The 19087-nt window shown below is 50.9% G+C and overlaps 1 protein-coding gene across 2 annotated transcripts; it reads right to left on the bottom strand.

Moving 5' to 3' along the window:
- Window positions 1-85: 85 nt before the first annotated feature.
- SLC4A5 (solute carrier family 4 member 5) lies at window positions 86-18533 on the bottom strand. 2 transcript variants are annotated; one of them, XM_072357006.1, is made up of 25 exons: window positions 18195-18533; window positions 17865-18056; window positions 15002-15131; window positions 13300-13460; window positions 12990-13145; window positions 12092-12187; window positions 11699-11754; window positions 9533-9690; window positions 9358-9445; window positions 9043-9197; window positions 8761-8904; window positions 8414-8588; window positions 8008-8141; window positions 7625-7896; window positions 4906-4967; window positions 4415-4615; window positions 3965-4078; window positions 3187-3348; window positions 2571-2749; window positions 2416-2488; window positions 2198-2266; window positions 1486-1659; window positions 1132-1293; window positions 812-879; window positions 86-480 (listed from the first exon to the last, which is right to left on the bottom strand). In XM_072357006.1, exons 1-25 carry the CDS (start codon window positions 18265-18267, stop codon window positions 315-317), a joined length of 3420 nt encoding a protein of 1139 aa, XP_072213107.1. In that variant the 5' UTR covers window positions 18268-18533; the 3' UTR covers window positions 86-314. The 2 variants fall into 2 exon arrangements, with proteins under 2 accessions (XP_072213107.1, XP_072213108.1); XM_072357007.1 differs by lacking the exons at window positions 17865-18056; window positions 18195-18533 and adding an exon at window positions 16965-17065.
- Window positions 18534-19087: the final 554 nt, after the last annotated feature.

Raw genomic sequence — 19087 nt, 5'->3', positions numbered from 1 at the left:
CTGCAACAGAAGGACCCTGATGGGATGGCTGGGACATTCCCCAGCATCACCCCCAGCCACCTTTGGCTTTTCCAGCCCAGCAGTGGTTCAGAGGCCAAAAATGCCCATTTCCACATTTTGAGCCCAGTTTTGCCATCAGCGCCGATGCCTTCGCCCAGCAGAAAGGGAGGAAAATGTGACAGCACTAAGATCTATGGGAGCAGCGGCTCCCCTCAGTCTCACGTAGAAAAATATGTCCAATTTGCTTTATATATATATATGAATATATAAATATCTATATATATATATAAATTAGAGGAAGCGCTGCAGGAAAACTATAGCGTGGTCTCACTGCCCATGTCCCGCGGTGGCTTTTCGGTGTCGGTGTCCTCATAGTCTGACTCCATTTCTATCTTCACCTGGGGCACAGCACAGATGGGGCTTCTGGAGTAATTAAATGCAGGAGATGATGGGCATGAAATCTTCAGGTGGAGTGTAATGCTGCAGAGGAGGAGGAGGGGGATGCGGAGGTGAGCACAATGCCCACCCGCTCCCCAAAACAGCCCAGAATTCCCCCATGGGAGGCCTCCAGATGCTGCTGCTACTGGGGGAAAAAAACAGTTGAAAAGTCATAAAAGATGCTGTGAAAATACACTGAAAATGAGCATTTCCGAATGGCCCAGAGACTGATGGGAACTGGCTCAAGGTGGTGGTAAAAGTGATGCTCAGTAGGAAGCATTGGCTGCTGGACCTGGAAATGTTTGGTGTTGCGGATGGGGGACCTGATGGGGCAATGTGAGGGTGAGCGTTGGGGGCTGCGGGTGCTGCTCACCTGCGATCCATGTCGGAGCCGTTTGGGGAGGAGTCAGAACGCAAAGCTCCGGGTGGAGGACCTCTTTCCTGGGGAGGACACAGAGGTGAAACACTCCCAGTTGAGGAATGAGACCCCCTAGAACCCCACTCCCCTCTGCCCCAGTGAAGCCCAGCAGTGTGCCAGGCTGCTTTTGGAACGAGATGGGGCCAAACTGCACTCATCTGCCCTTTTAAACTCAAAGACCTTCTTCTCCCCAAACTTCAGCCCTGAGGGTTTCAGTGGGACCCTTCCCCTCCCCATGCTGTCCCAACCTTCCCCCCACCTCCTCAGCTGCACACCTCCTCATCACTGCTGCTGTCCCCTTTGTTGCCCTTTTTCTTCTTCTTCTTGTCATCTTCCTTCTTCTTCTCCTTCTCGGGGATGATGTTGTCAATCCAGGCCAGGTCATGCTGGGAGAAGACAAAGTCCAGCAGCCGCCGCACCAGGATCAGGGCTAAAATCTGAGAGGGAGAGATGGGGGAGTGAGGACCCGGGGGCCACCACTTGTCAAGATTTGCTTCGAGCCCAACGTCTTGCAGGCAAGGCAGCAATAGGGGCGATGACGCACATGGGAAGTCAGAAAGTCAGTGGGTTATTTTGCAATGAAACACAAGCAAAAGCCACCTGGGGAACTCTGCAGCGCTGAACCTTACCATGACAGGGAAGATGATGGCAGCCACGGTGGATTTGAGGATCCAAAGCACCGCCAGGCAGATGATCTGCACCAGCGTGAAGAGGTGGATGCGGCGCAGCGGAACGTGCCGCAGGAAGACGTAGTCAGGCTGGTGCTTGGCTGGCATGAGGAAGAGCTTGCAGCGGTCCCAGAACTGTGATGGGATGAAGGCTGGTGTGAGCTGTCAGCCCCACTGCCCCCCATGCAGGCTCCCAGTTGCCTGGAGAATCCCTTTTCATGTGCCTCAAGTGGGGCAGCTGGGGCTCTGTGATGTTTCACAGAGGGGTTTGGATATTTGTGGCTTCACGTGGCTGGAAAATGCTGGGGATGGGTAAGTTCTGGGGTCCAAAATCCTCATTTTTGAGGAGGTTGTAGTGAGGAGGGAGTTGGCCTCTGCTCCCGAGTAACAGCATTAGAAAGAGAGGTGATGGCCTTATGTTGTGCCAGGGGAGGTTCAAGTTGGATACGAGGACAAATTTCTTCCCCAAATGACTGGTTGGGCATTGGCATGGCTGCTTGTGGGGCCACTGTCCCTGGAGGTGTTCTGGAACCATGGAGATGTGGCACTGAGGGATGTGGTCAGCAGGCACAGTGAGATGGGCTGTGGATCTTCCAACCACAATGGTTCTGCAATGCTCTGATCTCTGCTCAAACATGGGGTCCCTTTGTGGCAGGAGAGGAGGAATGCTCACCTGGATGCCGTTCAGCGACGCGACGCCCATGTACAGGAAGACGCCGTACAGCACCGGCATGGGGATGTACTGGGAACATGGAAAAACATGGCCTTTACCCCAAGGAAGGTGGGCAGCTCACTCCTGGGGAGGGGGACAAATGCCGAGGGCCGAACAGGGGGGAAAAATCCACCCCAACCACCTGTATGGCAGGGATGGGGCAACGGGGGATGTTTTACCTTCAGAATTGGGGCCAGGAAGACAGAAATCCCTGTGAGCACGAAGACGATGATGCCCGTCACCCTCTGCTCTCTGGGGCAGGGAAAGAGGGGGGTGAGGCCATGTCGATGGGTCCCCATAACATTGGGGCAGAGCATGGCTGAGCCCTCCTCACCTGACCCCCAGGAACTGGGGCTGCTCCCCCGGGGCACTGGTCTCCGTCTCCATCTTCAAGCTGTCGATGTGGGCGATGGAGATGACGGTGGCTGCCACGTACCAAGGCAGCCCCATGAAGGAGCACACCGCCATGAGGATGCCCACCCAGAAGAGGTCCAGGTGGTAGCCAGCTGCTTTCTGCAACACAGTGCAGAGGGTCACGGGGGGGGGGGGGTTGGGAGGTCCCTCTGTACACCACAAGGCCCAGTGAGGCAGAGATTTCCCCTGGCAGCATCTGCATCCTGTGAAGATGCTGGGGGAAGTTTTTCACTGAGAGGACAATGAGGTCATGGCACTGCCACCCAGAGTGGTGATGACCCATTGCATGTTGTATAGGGCCGTGGGCAGCCTGATCTGGTGCCTGATTTAGTGTTTGGGAACTCTGGAGCCAAATGATCTTTGAGGTCCCTTCCAACCAAAGACATTCTGTGGCTCTATGTCCCTGGACAGGGCTCTGAGCACTGATGGATCTGTTCACTGCAGGAGAATCGGACCAGATGGTCCTTATTAAGGGGTCCCTTCAAACTCAAATGCCATGATTCTATGACCCCACGTGAGGGTTCATCCCGACTCACCCGCAGCTTGTGCTCCTTCCTGTTGACGATGACGGCCGTGATCTGCTGGTCCATGAAGATGAGGATGGTGACGAGCAGGGCAGGCAGTGCACTGGCCAGATACACCCACCATGGGTTCTTCCCAAAGGGAAAGACAAACCATCCTCGGTCCACACGCGTAGGCTGGGAGGAGAGAGCAGTTTGCAGCCACGGCCGAGAAGAATCCTAAGCTTGGGAATGTTGGCAAGCCCCACATCACCTCACACCCCATTTCCTCATGAGCATCATTTCATCCCATGTTCATCCACCCTCATAGCCACGTGTTGCAGCCCCAAATATTCCCCAGATGCTCATCTGGACCGAGCTGCCCTTACACAGCTTTCCCACACCACTGATGGGGAAGAGATGTTTTCAGCAACACTTCCAGAAAGGGATTTATTGCTTTTTTACCTTAAAGTCAGTAGGCACTTGGAGCTTTGGGGTGTTCAGTCCGAAAAGCACATCCAGCCCCACAAACATTAGTATGGACATAAAGATAGAGAAATCGCTAATGAGCTTACGGAGCTGCCAGAGTGAGAGGTGGGAAGAACAGAGAGAGGGGAAAGGAAAGAAGAAGGAGGAAGAAAAGTCACAGAATTAGAATATTCCCCCAGAAACACCACGTAGCTTTTCAGAAGGTGCTCACACACCGCGTTTTTGGCCCCAAAAGAAAGAAAGGGACCACCATGTCCCCCTAAAAGCACTGAGAAGCTGAAGGGAGAGAGGTGAAGAGGCACAGACCACAACAGTGCGGCCAAACCTTGATGATACTGGGGATGTGCAGCTTCGGGGTGTCCAGGCCGAAACAGGCATCCACACCACAAAACAGCAAGATGGAGAAGACATTGGAAAAATCAGCAATGAAGGCCCTGACCTGGAGGTAGATGGGAAACGGGGGGGGGCAGAAAGGGCAATTAATGGGATGGAGGAATTTGCTCCCATATCTGATGCGTTCCAGCTCTGCACACAGATGGGCATAGCTCACAAAAAGCATTATTTCACCCTTTGGGTTGCATGGCTTTAGGGTATCCAACACGCAAGAGCCCAAGCAGCATCTGAAACCTCGGAGAGCATTATCCTTATTGATACCAACATCTCCTTTTGTCGTAAAAGAGAAACACGGATCTATTTTCTCACCCAGCAGCTCCCATTCTTCCTACCCTTAGGAAAGATTGGGGTAAAAGCCCGCAGATGTCAGTGCTGTTCTTACCTTGGTGGGGAAGTAGCGGCTGAATTTGAACTTCTTCAAGGTGAGCGTCATGGAGTAGGTCCCAAAGAAGAGAATGAAGGACATGAGGGCCAAATCGGGCACGAATTTACAGGATTTTCCCACTAAGCTGCCGCCGTACTTGAGACACTCCTTCTTACTCAGCTGAGTCCAATCCAGAGCTGTGAGGTTAATAGCATTGTACTGGGGAGAAGCCCCCCCCCCCAAAGAAAAAAAAGAGAAAAATCACAATTAGAGTTAAGCAATGGCAGTGTGCAAGGAAGGGGTGTTTCCAATGGGAGCTGCTCCAACCCCATAACTGTGGGAAGACCCCAGAGATGCCATGAATTTGGGCAAAAAAAGCGGGGATTTTGTGCTGCTGAGCCCAACCACGATCCCAAATAGTTGCAAAGCGTTCCCCCAGACCTCAACCTATTCCCCAGGGGCAGCCATGCTACACCTCCCCCCCAATGGGAACACATAACCCCGCTTACCAGAGATGTGTTAGTGGTGTTTGCTGCTACTGGAACTGAAGCATCGAACAGTGTCATGTTGGCTGCAGGAAAGAAGTTTGTTATTAAGGTTCTTGGCTAACAGAGAGGTTCCTGCATTAAAAACTGGCCAAGCTCCATGCAGAGAAACATGGTTCAGCCTGGACCGGGGTGGGGGGGCGTAAGAGCAAACGTAGGGCCAAGCACATCCTCTGAAGCCCTGTGCAGCCGTCAACCCCCAAGGGCTGACCAAGGTTTGGGGAGCACACCCTGTTTCTAACCCCCCAGTAACTTCTCCCTGATTAATCCCATGCACTCCCCTTGGAGCCACCTGAGTTGGAGATGCAATCCAAAGGGTAGAAGGGGGGGAAAAATAAAGACCAAGAAAGCAGCCTGTCCATTTTGGAGAGGTGACACCCATTAACACCCGATTTGTTGGCATAGCTTGGCATGGGCGTTATTTTATGTGTGTGTGTGTAAATATATATATCTAAAACTTATATATATATTTTTTTAGGGAGGTGTTTTTGTGGCTCTGCAAAGCAATCAGTAAAAGGCAACCTGCTGGGTTCTCCTCTCTAACCACGGCACCTTCTCCTCCAGCACAAAGAGAGGTTCCGCTCTTCGGACGATGCAGCTCCGCGGTGCCAGGAGCTCCTTGTGCTGCCCTACATGGGGTCCAGGATTGCTCTCCCCCCCCAATCCCTGGGGTCCATCCTCTTCCTGTGGTCAGGTGGGAGTTCGGCTGCTCCACCTTGCTGCAGCCTCCCCCGGTGCAGAGAATTAATGAAGGAGAAGCAATTGCTGGGTTAGAAGCAGAGAATCTGGGGGCTGCTGGAACCAGGCTCCAGGAAGCAGTGCTGGCAAACCCAGCCCGCCCTCTTTACAGCATTCAAACATATATATATATAAGTTATCATTATTATTTTCCTCCATAACTTTTTGCTTTTCCAGCAATCGAATTTTATTTCTTTTGTATAATTACTTCTACAACCCAAAGAGTGGTGTAGCATTAACAGAAAACTGGTGAAGGAACCTGTAAAGGCTCTACATAAACCCTTCTATTGGAGCAGAGAGAAAAGTAAAATACATGAGAGAAAAAAAAGATAGCAACCAAAGCCCCACGGGGGTACGAGTATCAAATATTAAAAGAGCTTTAATATTTAGAAGGTGATACTCACTTGAGATTGAAATCAGCCCAAATTGATGTGTGCAGCAGAGACAAATATGGTACAAATCAGTTATAATAATCAAAAATCAGAACTATTAAAAAGTAAAAAGAAAAAAAAAAGGGGGGAAAAAAAGAGTACGGAAGGGAAAATAAACACAACTTCTCAATATCTAGAGGAATGGAAAATCCATCTTTGCTTCGGTGCCCAGGGCAGCAAAGGTGAGGAAGAAGGGCCTCATTGCCCAGAGGTTGGAGGTTTGGAGTGGTGTAGGTGGCTCTTGGTGCCAACAGTGGGGCTTGCTCTAGGCAGAGGCCGGGGTGGGGGCTCTGGAAGGGAGAAACCTCTGTGAGGTTGGGATGTTTCAGCCCTGGGGGTTGCACTTAGCCTAAGTTGGCCAACACTGGGAGAGCCTGGGTTCCAAAAGGACGGTGCCGTCACTCGGAGCTTCCATCCCAAACCTGATGTGGTTGAATTGTTCAGTGCATGGTGAGTAAATGGGAATGGAGTCAAAAAAAAAACCAAACAACCCCCACAAAACCAAATCAGAGAAGGGATTTGAGTGCTGTTTCCATCATGGCCTGTCAGATCTCATCTTGAAGCAATGGACTCATTGGTGCAGCTTGTATGGCAGGTGTTGGATGCCTTTTATTTCTTCGCTGTCACCCTTCTTTTTCTCCTCCACCCGCAGCTGATACTCCCCACAGATTGTTTGTTTTTCTTCTTTTTAAATAAATTTGGCCTATTTGAGAGAAGGTGGTCGCTGGCATTAGCCCCAAACTGGGACCGTCACCGGGAGCATTTGAGTTGCGTGGATTTGGGATCATTGCACATCTACCCAGGAGCAAATAAAGGCATTGGTGGCAAAAAAAAAAGCAGCATTTTTAGGGCAAGGCTGAATTACAGTCCTCTTTGCCATCAGAGAAAGCTATGGCTGGAAGATGTCTTCACTTTGCTTCCCCCAAAGCACAGCTTGTTTTAATAAGAAATTGCAGCTTCTTCCTCTTAAAAGAAACTGGATCAAAACCAGAGGAGATGTCAAAAGACCTTCTTGCTCAGAGCCTTGTGGCCTCTCCTTTTTGAAAAGGAGCAAGAAAAAGAGGAAAACAAACGCACACAAAAAACCAGTCCAGGAGTTTCTCCAAAGCCCATTGGGATACACTTCAGGCATTCCAGAATCAGGAGAGGACTCAACGTGTTTTCTGGAATGAAGTTTCCATTGGCAGCATTGGTGGAATCAATGATCCAAGAAAAAGAAAACAAAAACAATCTTTCTTTCCATCTTTTTATCCATCCAGGTCCAGCTGCTCCAGGCTCTCCAATGCTGCTCAATGTATCCCAAGGCCATGGGATGAGGCTCCGTTTCCATCACCTTGCCCAAAATCACCCCAAGGAGGATGATGAGGTCTCTCTCTGCCCCATTCCCACTGGTAGCTCCTTCAATGTCTTTGGCTGATGATCCAGTTAGAATCTATCTGCAGCGGGACCCCCTGTGGGCACCTACCTCCCCCCCTCTGTCTCCCCATCCAGCACTGAGAAAGGTTTGTACTCACCTGGGTCAGGAGCAATGCACTCGCATTTGTACATGGTCACATAGTCCGGCTTGAAGTCCGAATTGATGGGGTAGTACTTAAAGGCCCCTATCATCTTCTTGATGGCATCGTAGATGAAGATGAAGCTGATGAGGGTGGAGAAGCCTTCCTCTGTGAAGCGGGTGATGTACTTTATAATGAAGCTGGCATCAGTGGCCACCAGGATAAGGCACTGTAGGGCAGAGTGCAAGCCGATCCAGAGGCGGAACTCCATGTAGTCAATGCCGTTACCTCTGAAAGCAGGCAGAAAATGAGAGTGGCCCAGGAACATGCAATGGGTTGGGGTCAGACCCCATCCCGTTAATGAATAGTCCCCATTCCCTCTGGCATCACTCAGCACCTACTTGCTGAAGTCAAAGAGCAGCTTCTCAAAGATGAGGATGGGGCCGGTGCTGCTGAGGATGATGAGCGGCTGCCCAGCAAAGAGGCAAAACATGGAACCTGCCATTGCTGTGCCAAGGAAGCTCTCCATGACACCCTGAGAACAGAGTAAACCCAGAGTTATGGTGGTGCTGTTCCAGTTACATCCCCAGGGATACCCCAGATAGAGATGGGAATTAAGGACTCCTGTTTGGACTCATCTAAGATGGCTTCTATGAATTCTATGATTCCATTCTATGATTTGGGAATGAGTTTCCACCCCTCACACCAAAGGTTGGCATGGCACGTGGGAGTAGAACCCACTGCATCCCATCTCACCCCTGTTTGCCTCTTTGCTAAGCCAAAGTGACCCCTGTCCTTGGACTCCACCTGGTAGTTGTCTGTCGCATCCCCAAGCAAACCCCCGAACGTGATGGCATTGGTGATGCAGCCCAGGTAGATGAACAAGATGGCAGAGATGGACTGGATATGAAAGCCTTCATAGAAGTCACTTGGGAACCAGGGCAGCTTCCTTTTGATATCCAAATAGAGGCCACCACAAAACCTGCGGAGATAAAGCCAAGGATGAGATCCAAACTGTGAAGAACAACTCACAAAAGCCTGTTCCCATTAGGAATTCACCCTTCTGCATCCCTGGAAGCCACAGGGTGAGCAGCAGGAGATGCTGATGGGTGCCAGCACCCTTTGGGGTTTTTGGGTGGCCGGGTGATGCTCACCTGCCAGTCCATGCAAGCTCTTCTCCAATTTCATGCACTTCAGGCATCTCCCCATCATCACTGCCTCCTCCACCGCTCCCAGCACCTGCCCCACCAGCTGTGCCATTCATTTGTCCCACTTCATTCAAAGAGAAAACTGATTTCCTGTGGGAATGATCATTACTGCGGATGTTACACGTGGGGATGAGGACAAGCAAAGAGGCTGTCCTCCTCCAGCACCTCCAAAATGAGAGAGATGGGGACAACCACAAGGCTGGGGCCAACCCCACGTCTCCCGCTCACCTTTTCTCAGCTGAGGGCACTTTTTTGGGTGGCTCGATCCTAATGTTGGGGTCCCACTCTCCAGGTGGCAGGACAATGACTTCATCCAGAAATTCATCTATGCCAGCGATCAGGTCTTCTCTATCTCGGGCTTTGTAAGCAACATCACTGAAGAGCTGAGGGTCGTGAGAGCGGTCAGTTTGGGGACAGCACCCATATGTCCCCCCCCCCCTCCCCACATGTTTTTACAGATGTTTCATAGGATGCAAACTGAATTCTTCTCTCAGCCCTGAGCAAGAGGGGCTCCCAGCTGGGCCAAGTTTGGCATTTACTCACATCATCCACCATGAGGGTCGCGATGGCTCTGCCGATCTCATTGTAGGATTTGGCTTTTCCTGCAGGGCCCAGGAGAATAAAGAGGAATCTGGGAAAGGAGTGGCACCGTGTTGGCATCCTTGCACTGCCACCTCCCCTGTCGTGAGACCAGCCAGTGCTTCAGAACCAGGCTCACCTGGTGGGGACGGGCACCTCCGTCACCCCTCCCAGCATCGTTGCCTGGAGCAGCCTCACAAATGCTACAAAGGGCTTCTCGAGGAATTCCACTTCTCCCACCAGCACGTTGGAGGCCTCTGCATCCTTGGGGATCTTCTTGATGAACTTGTTTTTCAGCTGTTGGGGAAGATGAGGCAGGGAAGGGAGCTAAAATCCAACCTGTCCTTCTCTTTTGTACCCTGACTACAAACACTAAAGCTGCAGCACCAGGTGTGGGCTGCAGGCTCCAATCTCAGCTCTCTGATGCTCCTGGGGCTCCCAGGGGATGTGAGGGTTATTTCCACAAATAAAACAGGGAGAATTCGTAAAGCTGAATCTGTGAATTTCAACACCACTTCTAAGCCCAAGATTAACTTGAAAGCACGTGCTCTGGGCTGCCTCATGCAAATGTGCAACTCCGTGTTCTGGAAAAGGTGCTTTGCTGTGCTTGGGGTCTAAGCAAGGAAAGCCCATGGCAATCCCCAGACTGACTGCATCAAACCTAAGCCAAAAATACTGATTCAGTGGGAAGCCTGCAGGCGTCTCTCTAGGCCTGCTTGCAGCCCTGTAGCCCCAGGCTCCCCCCCAGGGCTGAAACACTACTTGGTGCTTTGCACAAGTGCATTGAGCTCCTGTCTTTGTAGCTCGTTCCCCTACATCCCATCCTCAGAGCAGGAATGGATAATGCAAGCAGGAAACCTCCATCATGGATTTTTTCCCAGGTCTCTTCTCCCCTGCAGCTCTTTCATTATTAGCCCCAAATGGTTCAATACAAACCGAGGCAGGGTGTTATTATAATCTATATGCCAGCATGAGGGGAGGCATGTGAGTTGGGCAGCAAGCTCTCCCTTTCTAATCCTTTAAACCCAAATGGAAAAAAAGAAAGATGAAAAAAAAAAAAAAAAAAGAAAAAGAAAAATAATAATAAACCAATTCCTCCAATGCAGCTTGGAATAAGCAAGAGCAGGAGTTAACAGTGGCCACTAAGCTTCACGTAACATTGAACAAGTCCCTTTGTAGCAGGCCTACAGAGCGATTATACCCAGCATTCTTGGTCCTACGTGCTTTGCATATTTTGGAATTAACCCCCTGCATCCCATTGCTGGAGGCTGATACTTGGGGTGCATTACTGGGCCATTGGCTTGCTTTATTGCAGCTCTAATTTAGGAAGGTGCACTGGGAAACTTCTTCTTGTGAGCTGTTTCCCATGCGTTGTGACACCCTCATCCTGCTGCTCCCTTCTTGCAGCCAGTGCCTGGGTTTGGGGATGTGCCACCTGCTGGATGGCAGCGGGCAAGAGAAGCAGACAGAGGGGGCACAATCCCTTCTGACACACAATGATGTATTTCAAAGCCAGCCCCAAAGGGTGAGGCCAAGCTTGGAGACGTAACCATGGCATGAAGAGCCCCAGAGCTCAGGCAAGCCAGGAAAATGGGGATTCCCATCCATTGCATCACATCAGATAAGCCCACTGAGGACATCCCTTGGGGCAAGGCAATCACTTATACCACATTGTACCCTGCAAATCCCTGCCGGACCCTTCCATCCCCACTGTCTGGGCTTGCTAATTAGCTCACAGCTGCCAGATTTGGGGCATTACCCCCTTGAAGCAGAAAAACAGCTTGTGGCTGTAAGTGGACTCAAACTGCACAGTTTGGCCTTGATGCCACGTTTCCCCCAGTCAGAACTGCTTCCAGCTCCAGCAGCTGTACTTCAAACACATCCACCTTGTGCTCTCCACCAGCTGCTTCAGGTCAAACACACGATAGACTGAAAGCTGTAGGAAAACATCATATGTATTTCCAAGGACTGAATGGCAAGCTCCATCCTGCAAGCCATATGTTGGCAGGATGGCACAGGAAGCATGCCTGATTGGACCTGATGAACTTGAAGGTCTTTTTCAACGTAAAGGATTCGGTGGTTCTATGGTTGTTTCTGGGACAGCTCCCCCATGAACAAACAAGGATCAATATGAGTATTTGTTTCACTAATTAGTAATTTGTGTGGTTATTGACTGCAATGCTCACATGGACCTTAACTCATGGAGTCTCCCACACATCATAGTGCATCTGCAAGCAGGCCAATAGCAGACAGTTGTGTTAGAGATGCTCCTCATTACATTGCACAGAAATTTGGGGATTATTACCTGGTCGGTGCTCGGTGTGTCTGAGATATCATTCATGCTTCGGCTTTGCACGTGGCCTGGAGACGAGAAAGAGAGAGAAGCAGGGTGAGCAAAACCCCATATGGCGTGCAGCTGAACCTCAGCCCCACGTGGAAGAATGAAACAGAGCAGGAAGACTTCAGAGGGAATAGATGATTATTTAGCACAGCCAGGCCTGCAGTAAGATCAAAGCTCAATAATAACAGCTTTCCTAACATCAGCCATCCCACAGCTGCACAGAATGCGTCTCATTCATGCCCAGAGATAGTGGTTTGGCAGGACCCCACCTCACAATGCAGCTCAGGTTTGTATCCCCCCCCTTTTCCTGCTTCTTTTTGGCTGGTTTCAGCTCCCTGCTGCCCACCCCCAGCTTACGCAGGCGGCCGTAGCTCGCGCTCTGCCGCATCCGCAGGTCCTCTGTGGAGCGATGGAAGGCAGCACCTGCAGCTGGGCTCCGAACGGGGCTTCGATCTGGGCAAAGAGAGGATGGAGAGGAAGGGGGAACCACAGGGAACTCATCTGCAATTCATTCCACCCATAGTCATTTTTCCATTAGCAAATAATAGGCTTTGCTGCCTTGAGCCTCACGTGCTCTCAGTGGAGGTTGCAATTTCTTTTCCTAAAGAAGCTATGCTTGCTTCTTCACAGGTCCCTCCAAAAATAATGCCTCCCTTTTATTCCCATGTAAACTGCAACAGGCACAAACAGCACAGTAACACTCTTTGATAGAGCAGATTCTCAGCTACAAATGATGATTTTTTGCTCTAAGACCTCGGGATGCCCGTGGGGTGGACACATTGCTTATTGACAGCCAATTCCACATGCACTTTGGGTTTGGGTGCTGCTGTTTGTGTCTGCCCAGAGAGCAGCTGAAGCCTGGCAAATCCTGGGCTCCACCAAATGACCTCCATTTAAATCTAAGTAAATAATCTAGCGTGAAAACAAACAAATATCCTTTTATAAAGGCTCAGAAATAGGCAGGTTCAGTGACGGAGCAGACTGGATTTGTCTGTAGGCTGCTTGCCCCTTGGCCAAGTGACCGCCAATGCTTCTGCCCACCTCAGCAGACACTGCTTTGGCTTTTAGCTTCCATGACCTGCCACTCTCAGCGGGTGGCAAAACTTCTGGGGTTTTTCTTACTGCCATAAACAGTTTCATGCCCCAAACGGTTCGTGTTTTTGCTTCTTTGTCTCCTGAGATCCGCTTCCCCCAGGGACTGTTAACTGAAGATCTAAGGATGCAATTGGGTGCGGGTGGGATGCCAAGCACTCACTGGTGTTGGAGGACACCGACTTGCCAATGTCGGCCAAGGACCGGTGGATGGGTTTCTTGGTCTGGTGGCGGTGCTTCCTGAGGAGCACGTAGCTGATCTTTTCCCTCAGCTCAGGTTTGAGCAGACCGTCCTCTATCTGCTTCTCAATGACATCGTCTGAAAGCATCAAACGAGGGAGAGTCACCTCACTGCAAAACCTTCTCCCCCCTCCTCCTAAAAAGGCATCAACTCTTATTGGACCAATTTAATGGCTTTCAACCGCCATCTTCACTTCCCTTGGCGTGAGTCACTGCTACCCACAGACTCATACCTATGATTTGGGGCAAAGAGTAACCATCGAGGTCCAGGAGCACCGTTCCTGTCTGCAGACACGTCCGCAGCTCAAACAGGCTGTGCAAAGACAGCGTGGACACGTGGGGTTTGCTCCACCTTTCCCCGCCTTCCTCCACCTTCTCTTCAAACTTTATCCACCTGAAACAACAGAGAAGTGAAGCCATCTCACTGTCATTGCTTCTGCAGTTGCAGAGTGGAGCAAAACCAGCTTGTCTCCACCATTCAAACACTCCTGGTACTGATGTGGGAGGTTTCCCTGCAGAGCTGATCTTGCCTTAGCTGGGCTCTGCACCTGCACAGAGCAGCAGAACTTCATGCATGCAGGGATGCAAAAACCCACAGCATTGCAAAGGTCTTTTTAACATCTTAGCAATGCTCAAAATTCAATGTGGGCAATTCATTCCCGTGGTGGGAGAGGAGAAGATCTGCAAGCTCCTCCTGTCCCTTGGAAATAAGCCTTTCTGCCTCCATTCCTTAATGTCATAAGCCAAAGACTTTGGAGCAAATCTGGGAGCAGTGGTTGATTTCTTCCAGCTCCTTGTGAACAGAGCGCTCGGAGAGACGTCAGTTTGGGGAAGAAAGCTGCCCTTTTCTTCTTTCTTTTCTTTGTTTTTGTTTTTAAAGGAGGTCTGCAGGCTCCATGGATTAGTCTTGGCAGGGCTCAACCTTGCGACTTTTAACTGGTACAACGTGGATTTGGAGCCCTGCCATTGCAGAGGGCACAGATGGGAAGGATGCAGGGGGAGAAAGGCTTCTGGGAATCTCTGATGGCTCAAGGAGAGCCTGGGACTGTGTGAGCTGCAGGAGGGGCATTAAAGTGCTGCTGGAAAGAGAAAATGCAAGGGGAAAATAAAGCCACAAAATACCACTGGGGAGTGTCAGGAATGGAATATGCAGAGGACAGAAATCCAGATCATTCAAAAACACAGAGATTGTTGCTAAAGCCAGCACTGTATCCGTGGCTTCAAAGCTCCTCATCCCAATTTCTTCTCAGGAACCCCCTTTCTCCAGCCTTCCAAACAACACTGCTTTCATTGGGAGGAAGTTCCAGCTTCTCCCTGCCCCAGCCGTAGCACCACTAAGACACACTGCTCACCCAAAGCCGATTAGGTTGGTTTTCCTTTCTCTTTTGCCCCATTTTCCTGCTGAAAGTGGGTTAGCGTGCATGCATTGCAGTGAGAGCTGCTCTGGATGGCGTTGGGACCTGAGGCACGTCTCTTGTGCCCTGGGAGCAGCACCCCGCGATGCCTTTGCAAAAGCTCCAGCAAAACCCTCACCTGCTGTGCTCTTTTCTTTCTTTCCCCTCTCGGGGGGACTAAATCCCACTGCGGGGTTTAACCGCAGGTAGCGCTGCCGTGCCAAGGTGAAAGGGGGATTTGCAGAGCTATGTAGGAGGCTAGGTTAAAAATAATATTAATAATTAAAAAAAAAAAAAGATATAGGGATTTTGAGTAAAACATTGGATGGGCCAACATCAGTTACTGAGAAGTGGGGAAATTCTAAGTAAACCTGTCCCAAAGTCATTGTGATACGAGTTGATGGGGAAAAGGATGAGTACTTAACCTCATTGAGGCAATACTCATCCACAGACCCATTCCATAGGGCAATGTTTCCAGCTAGGAATAGCTTGGGTTGGCTCTTGTTGATGCATTTCTGACCTGAAGGGTGGCTTGCCTTACCTGGCTGACTCCTTCCACTCCATCTCCTCCCCGTCGTGCTGCAGTGTGTCCATCTCTGTGAAGAGTGTGGGGTTGGGAGGCTCATCATCATCACCCAGGATGTAGCGGAGACGTTCGGCAGCCGGTGACACTGATGGAGGGGGGTGGAAAAAGAAGAGTTGTGCTGAGATGAACTCAAGCCAAATCCTTGCAGGAAGAGCCCAGCAAAAAAAGGGGGATTGATTTGTTGGGTTATTTAGGATGCCAGGGTTAAAAAAAATAAAAAAAAAGAGAGGGATTTTGAGCAAAACGTTGAAGATGCCAACCAGTTATTGAAGAGTGTGGAATCTCTGAGTATATCTGTCCCAAAATCTCTGTGCAAAGAGACTAAATTGACTGGAAAAGACCAATATCATCCAGTCCAACCACCAACCCATCCCTCCCATGCCCAGTAAAGATATGGGATGCTGAAGGAAAGGGTGAGCACCTCCACCTGCTTCCCTCTGTTTGGGCAGCAGAACTGCAGCTCATCACCCAGCCATAAGCCCCTGTGACTCAGCTCATTCTCAATTAGGGTGGCAAAGAAGTTTTGTGCCTTCGAGATGCTCAACCCAAATGGACACGGGACTGCTTGGGCTGTTCCTCCTCTCTCCACAGCTGCCCAGCTATTTGAATAAGAGGATAATCAGCCCTACGCCGTGCTCCGTGGAAATGGTGTATTTTTAATAAAATCTTGGGTCTTAGCCCTCACCTAATATGGCAGGAGTTAATCCAGCAATGAAAATGTCTTTGTTAGCAGAATCCTCCTGTACCCAAACCCTGGAATAAGAAAGTCGGGTAATGCAGTGCACGGCTCATTAAGTTGCCATGCGTGAGCAGAGGACAAACTCGCGTTGCTGCTGGAGCGCTGCCTTGTCCCGCCAGCAGATCAGCTGAAGGCCGAGTTGTGGCCACTGGGAAAGAATAGGATGTCCCTTACAGTCCAGCTGAGCCTGCTTAACTGCTTAAGCACTTTAAGCCACACCACCAGGGCTAAAGCCCTGTTGTCAAGTCCTGAGCATGCTGTGTACTGGAAGATGTGGTTTGCATTTGGGAGATGCAAAAGTGCTGCAGAGACACCTGGAACCAGCACCTGCATCTCACAAGACATCACTGAAACAAGATATCGTGCACACAATAGATCTGTGCCTCCCTTGGTCAACTCCTATGGTGGGAAGATGCTCACAGCTTCTCTGTTCTGATTTACACCCAGCAAATCACTGTTAATTCCAAATCGAGCCCAGAGATGTGGGACTATCTCAGTATTAACACTGATGATTCAGGGTAGTTATATGCACAAAAGAGCTGAGGTTTCTGTGGGGCATTGCATGGGACAGATGAGTTACACCAACTGGAGGGGCACAGAGCCTTTCACACCACACATTTAATGCAGCAGTGGAACCTCCGCCAACAGCACATATCCAAACCAAAAACCCCACTCTGCCTTTGGGGCTCATTGAGAGGTACAGTAAAGACAGGCTGACATCCCATGGGGAGGGGGAATCCATGGATGCTGCCCATGTCACGCATTGACCACCCGCTATTACTCCACAACAGACTTTTTCCTGAGTTTCATGGCTTAGAACGAACCTTCCTCCCCCAAATTACACCAGAGCGGGGCATGCATCCCATGCAACCAGAAGCTTTGCTCCCATTCATTTCAAGAAATCATATGGCCCCAGGTCTGGGTGGTGTTTATCCCCCCAAACACAGCCTGTGCTGCTTCCCTGAGCTGGGACAGGTGCTGATGAAGGCCCCCCTCCAATCCCTGCTCCATTCTGAGGTGTCCCCAGGCTCATCCCAGTTATCGGCATCACCAGGACTTGCGACAGCCCCGTGCTGACCCCGGGGAGAACCAAAGCCCAAAGCAATGGGGACTTTCCTCCCCTCCTGCTCCCTCCGCCGTGACCACAAAGGAGGAATAGCACACAGTGCCAACTCCTACCTGGAACGGTGTCCTTTTTTTCCCCCATTTCTTCCCGTTGAAACAAACCTTCCTCGCGCGGCACAAAAGCCCCCAAACTTCCTCCTTTATCCACTCAAGCCTGTTAAACTCCCAGGCTTAAGGAGCAGATTACAGAGAATATAAAGCACTTTCCTCTCCCTTCAGCTCTCATGACGGGAAGTTACCAAATCAAGCGAGATGCGTTCAGGAGAGGTGAGCACTTGGGAGCATGTGTGGCAGCAGGGCCAGGGGAGGGAGGGGAGAACAAAACCCAGGGACAGGGCTGGGGTTGCTTTGAGGGAGGTGGTTTTCTTTCCCTCCGCTTGGAGCCAAGTGGGAAAACCACCTGCAGAGTTTCCTCTGAGTTCAGGCTGCAAACACCAACTCTGCTCCCATGTGAAAAGCTGGAGAAGATTTCCCTCTATGGGGAAAGCCATAGCTGAGATCCCTCCATAGACATGGCAGCAGCGTAGTTGGTTAGACATCAAGGAAAATGTAAATAAATCAAGAGATTAATGAACACTTTGCTGTGCAAAATGTTAATCTTTGATACAGAGAATTATGGAGACCGGGTAAGGTCCTGAGTGATAGACTAAAGGGAACAAGGTTGGGGTTGGAAGAGGGAGCTGGGGCTGGAAAGGGGGGGTTGGATGTTTGCACCCCCAGGGCATCGCTGTACCACTCCATGCAACCTCCCAAAGGCAAGGAGGATCTTTTCAGACTACCCATCACACAAGCAGCCCCAGATATTGCTTCATGCTCTCAGACGTCGGGAAAAACGGTGCCGAAAAGAAAAGCCAGGCAGGAAATGCAGCAGGGCGCACGAGGGTGATTTAACCCCGATTTCCATCACACCGCAAAACCCCTCCTGCTTTCTCAGGAAGCCAGAGGACAACTCACTGGTCCTGCTGGCGTTGTCATTGCCGCTCTCGTAGCAGCCGTGGCCGCCGTCGTCGGTGTCGGAGCGCTCCTGCCGCTCGTAGTGCCGCTCGCTCTCGCTGGTCCGATCCCGGCTGGAGGCGGATCGCCGCCGACGCCGCTTCCTCCGGTATCCCCGGGGCACCGGCACCCCGATGTAGATGGAGTGGTAATCTGGGGTGGGAAGGAAGGAATCAGAGAGCGGGTCCGAGCATTTCTAGCTTGTAAAGCCTTCCTCCTGCCAGGCTCAAAACACCCACAGCCCCGAAGGTCCCGCTGCCATGCGGCAGGGATGCTCACTGTGTCACTCACCTTCTTCATCGTCGTATCTCCTCCTCGAGCTGCTGAGTCCCCGCTCGCTCAGCCCGTCCTCATCCTCCAGCATGGTCCTGCCTTGTGGTGAGAGCTGAACGGGGAGTCAAGGGCAGAGAAAGGGGAGAGGTGGTGAGAAAGGCCGGGGAGCAGCTCCTTTGCTGCCTGCTGGGTAACCCCTGCTATGGGAAGCTCTTGTATGTGGCCAAAAGCACAGGGACCTTCTCGGAGGGCTGAGAGCACACTGGGATCTGCCACCTCTTGCAACGTGCTGGCCCTCCCCCCATAGCAGCAGGCTCAGCCTTGCCTCAACCTGCACCATCGCTGCCCCTGCTCTGTCCCCGCAGCTCCGAAATGTATTTTACAGCACTGATATCTCCATCCTTCCCTCCTGCTGCTGGCAGGAAATTGCAAGTGATTATTAGAAAGAATTCCCTGTATAATGATGGAGAGCTGCTTGGCTAACAGAGCTGTTGCAATGGGGCTGGTTGGGGATTAAACAGACATTTAACTTTTTTGGGGGGCATGCACAGCTAAAAGGGGTTGTGTCAAAGCAGAGTTTGTCTCTCCCCATATCCCGAGCACACGTTTCCACTTCCAGATGCCTTCCTACAAACCTATGGTTTTATTCCCCATGCGAGATTATTTGGATTTTGCCATGGACACTAATTAATCTCCTAATTATCTGACCTCCAGTGATTGTCTTTCACACTTGACTTGGATGGGGGAATGGTTACTACTAGTGGCAGCCCAGTCGATGCCTCCCAAAGTCACTTTGAGAGCAGCTCTCTCTGCATCCCCCCGCTCTGCCTGCCTGCATCCATGGCAATATACCATCATTCATCTCCTGCAGGGAAGCAAAATCTCAATTCAACCCCAAAAAGGTTTAAAAT

Source organism: Excalfactoria chinensis, chromosome 25 (genome assembly GCF_039878825.1).
Source record: "Excalfactoria chinensis isolate bCotChi1 chromosome 25, bCotChi1.hap2, whole genome shotgun sequence".
In the NCBI taxonomy this organism is placed as follows: Eukaryota; Metazoa; Chordata; class Aves; order Galliformes; family Phasianidae; genus Excalfactoria; species Excalfactoria chinensis.
The sequence above is the reverse complement of the archived record's forward strand: the minus strand, read 5'-3'. Positions and strand labels throughout refer to the sequence as shown.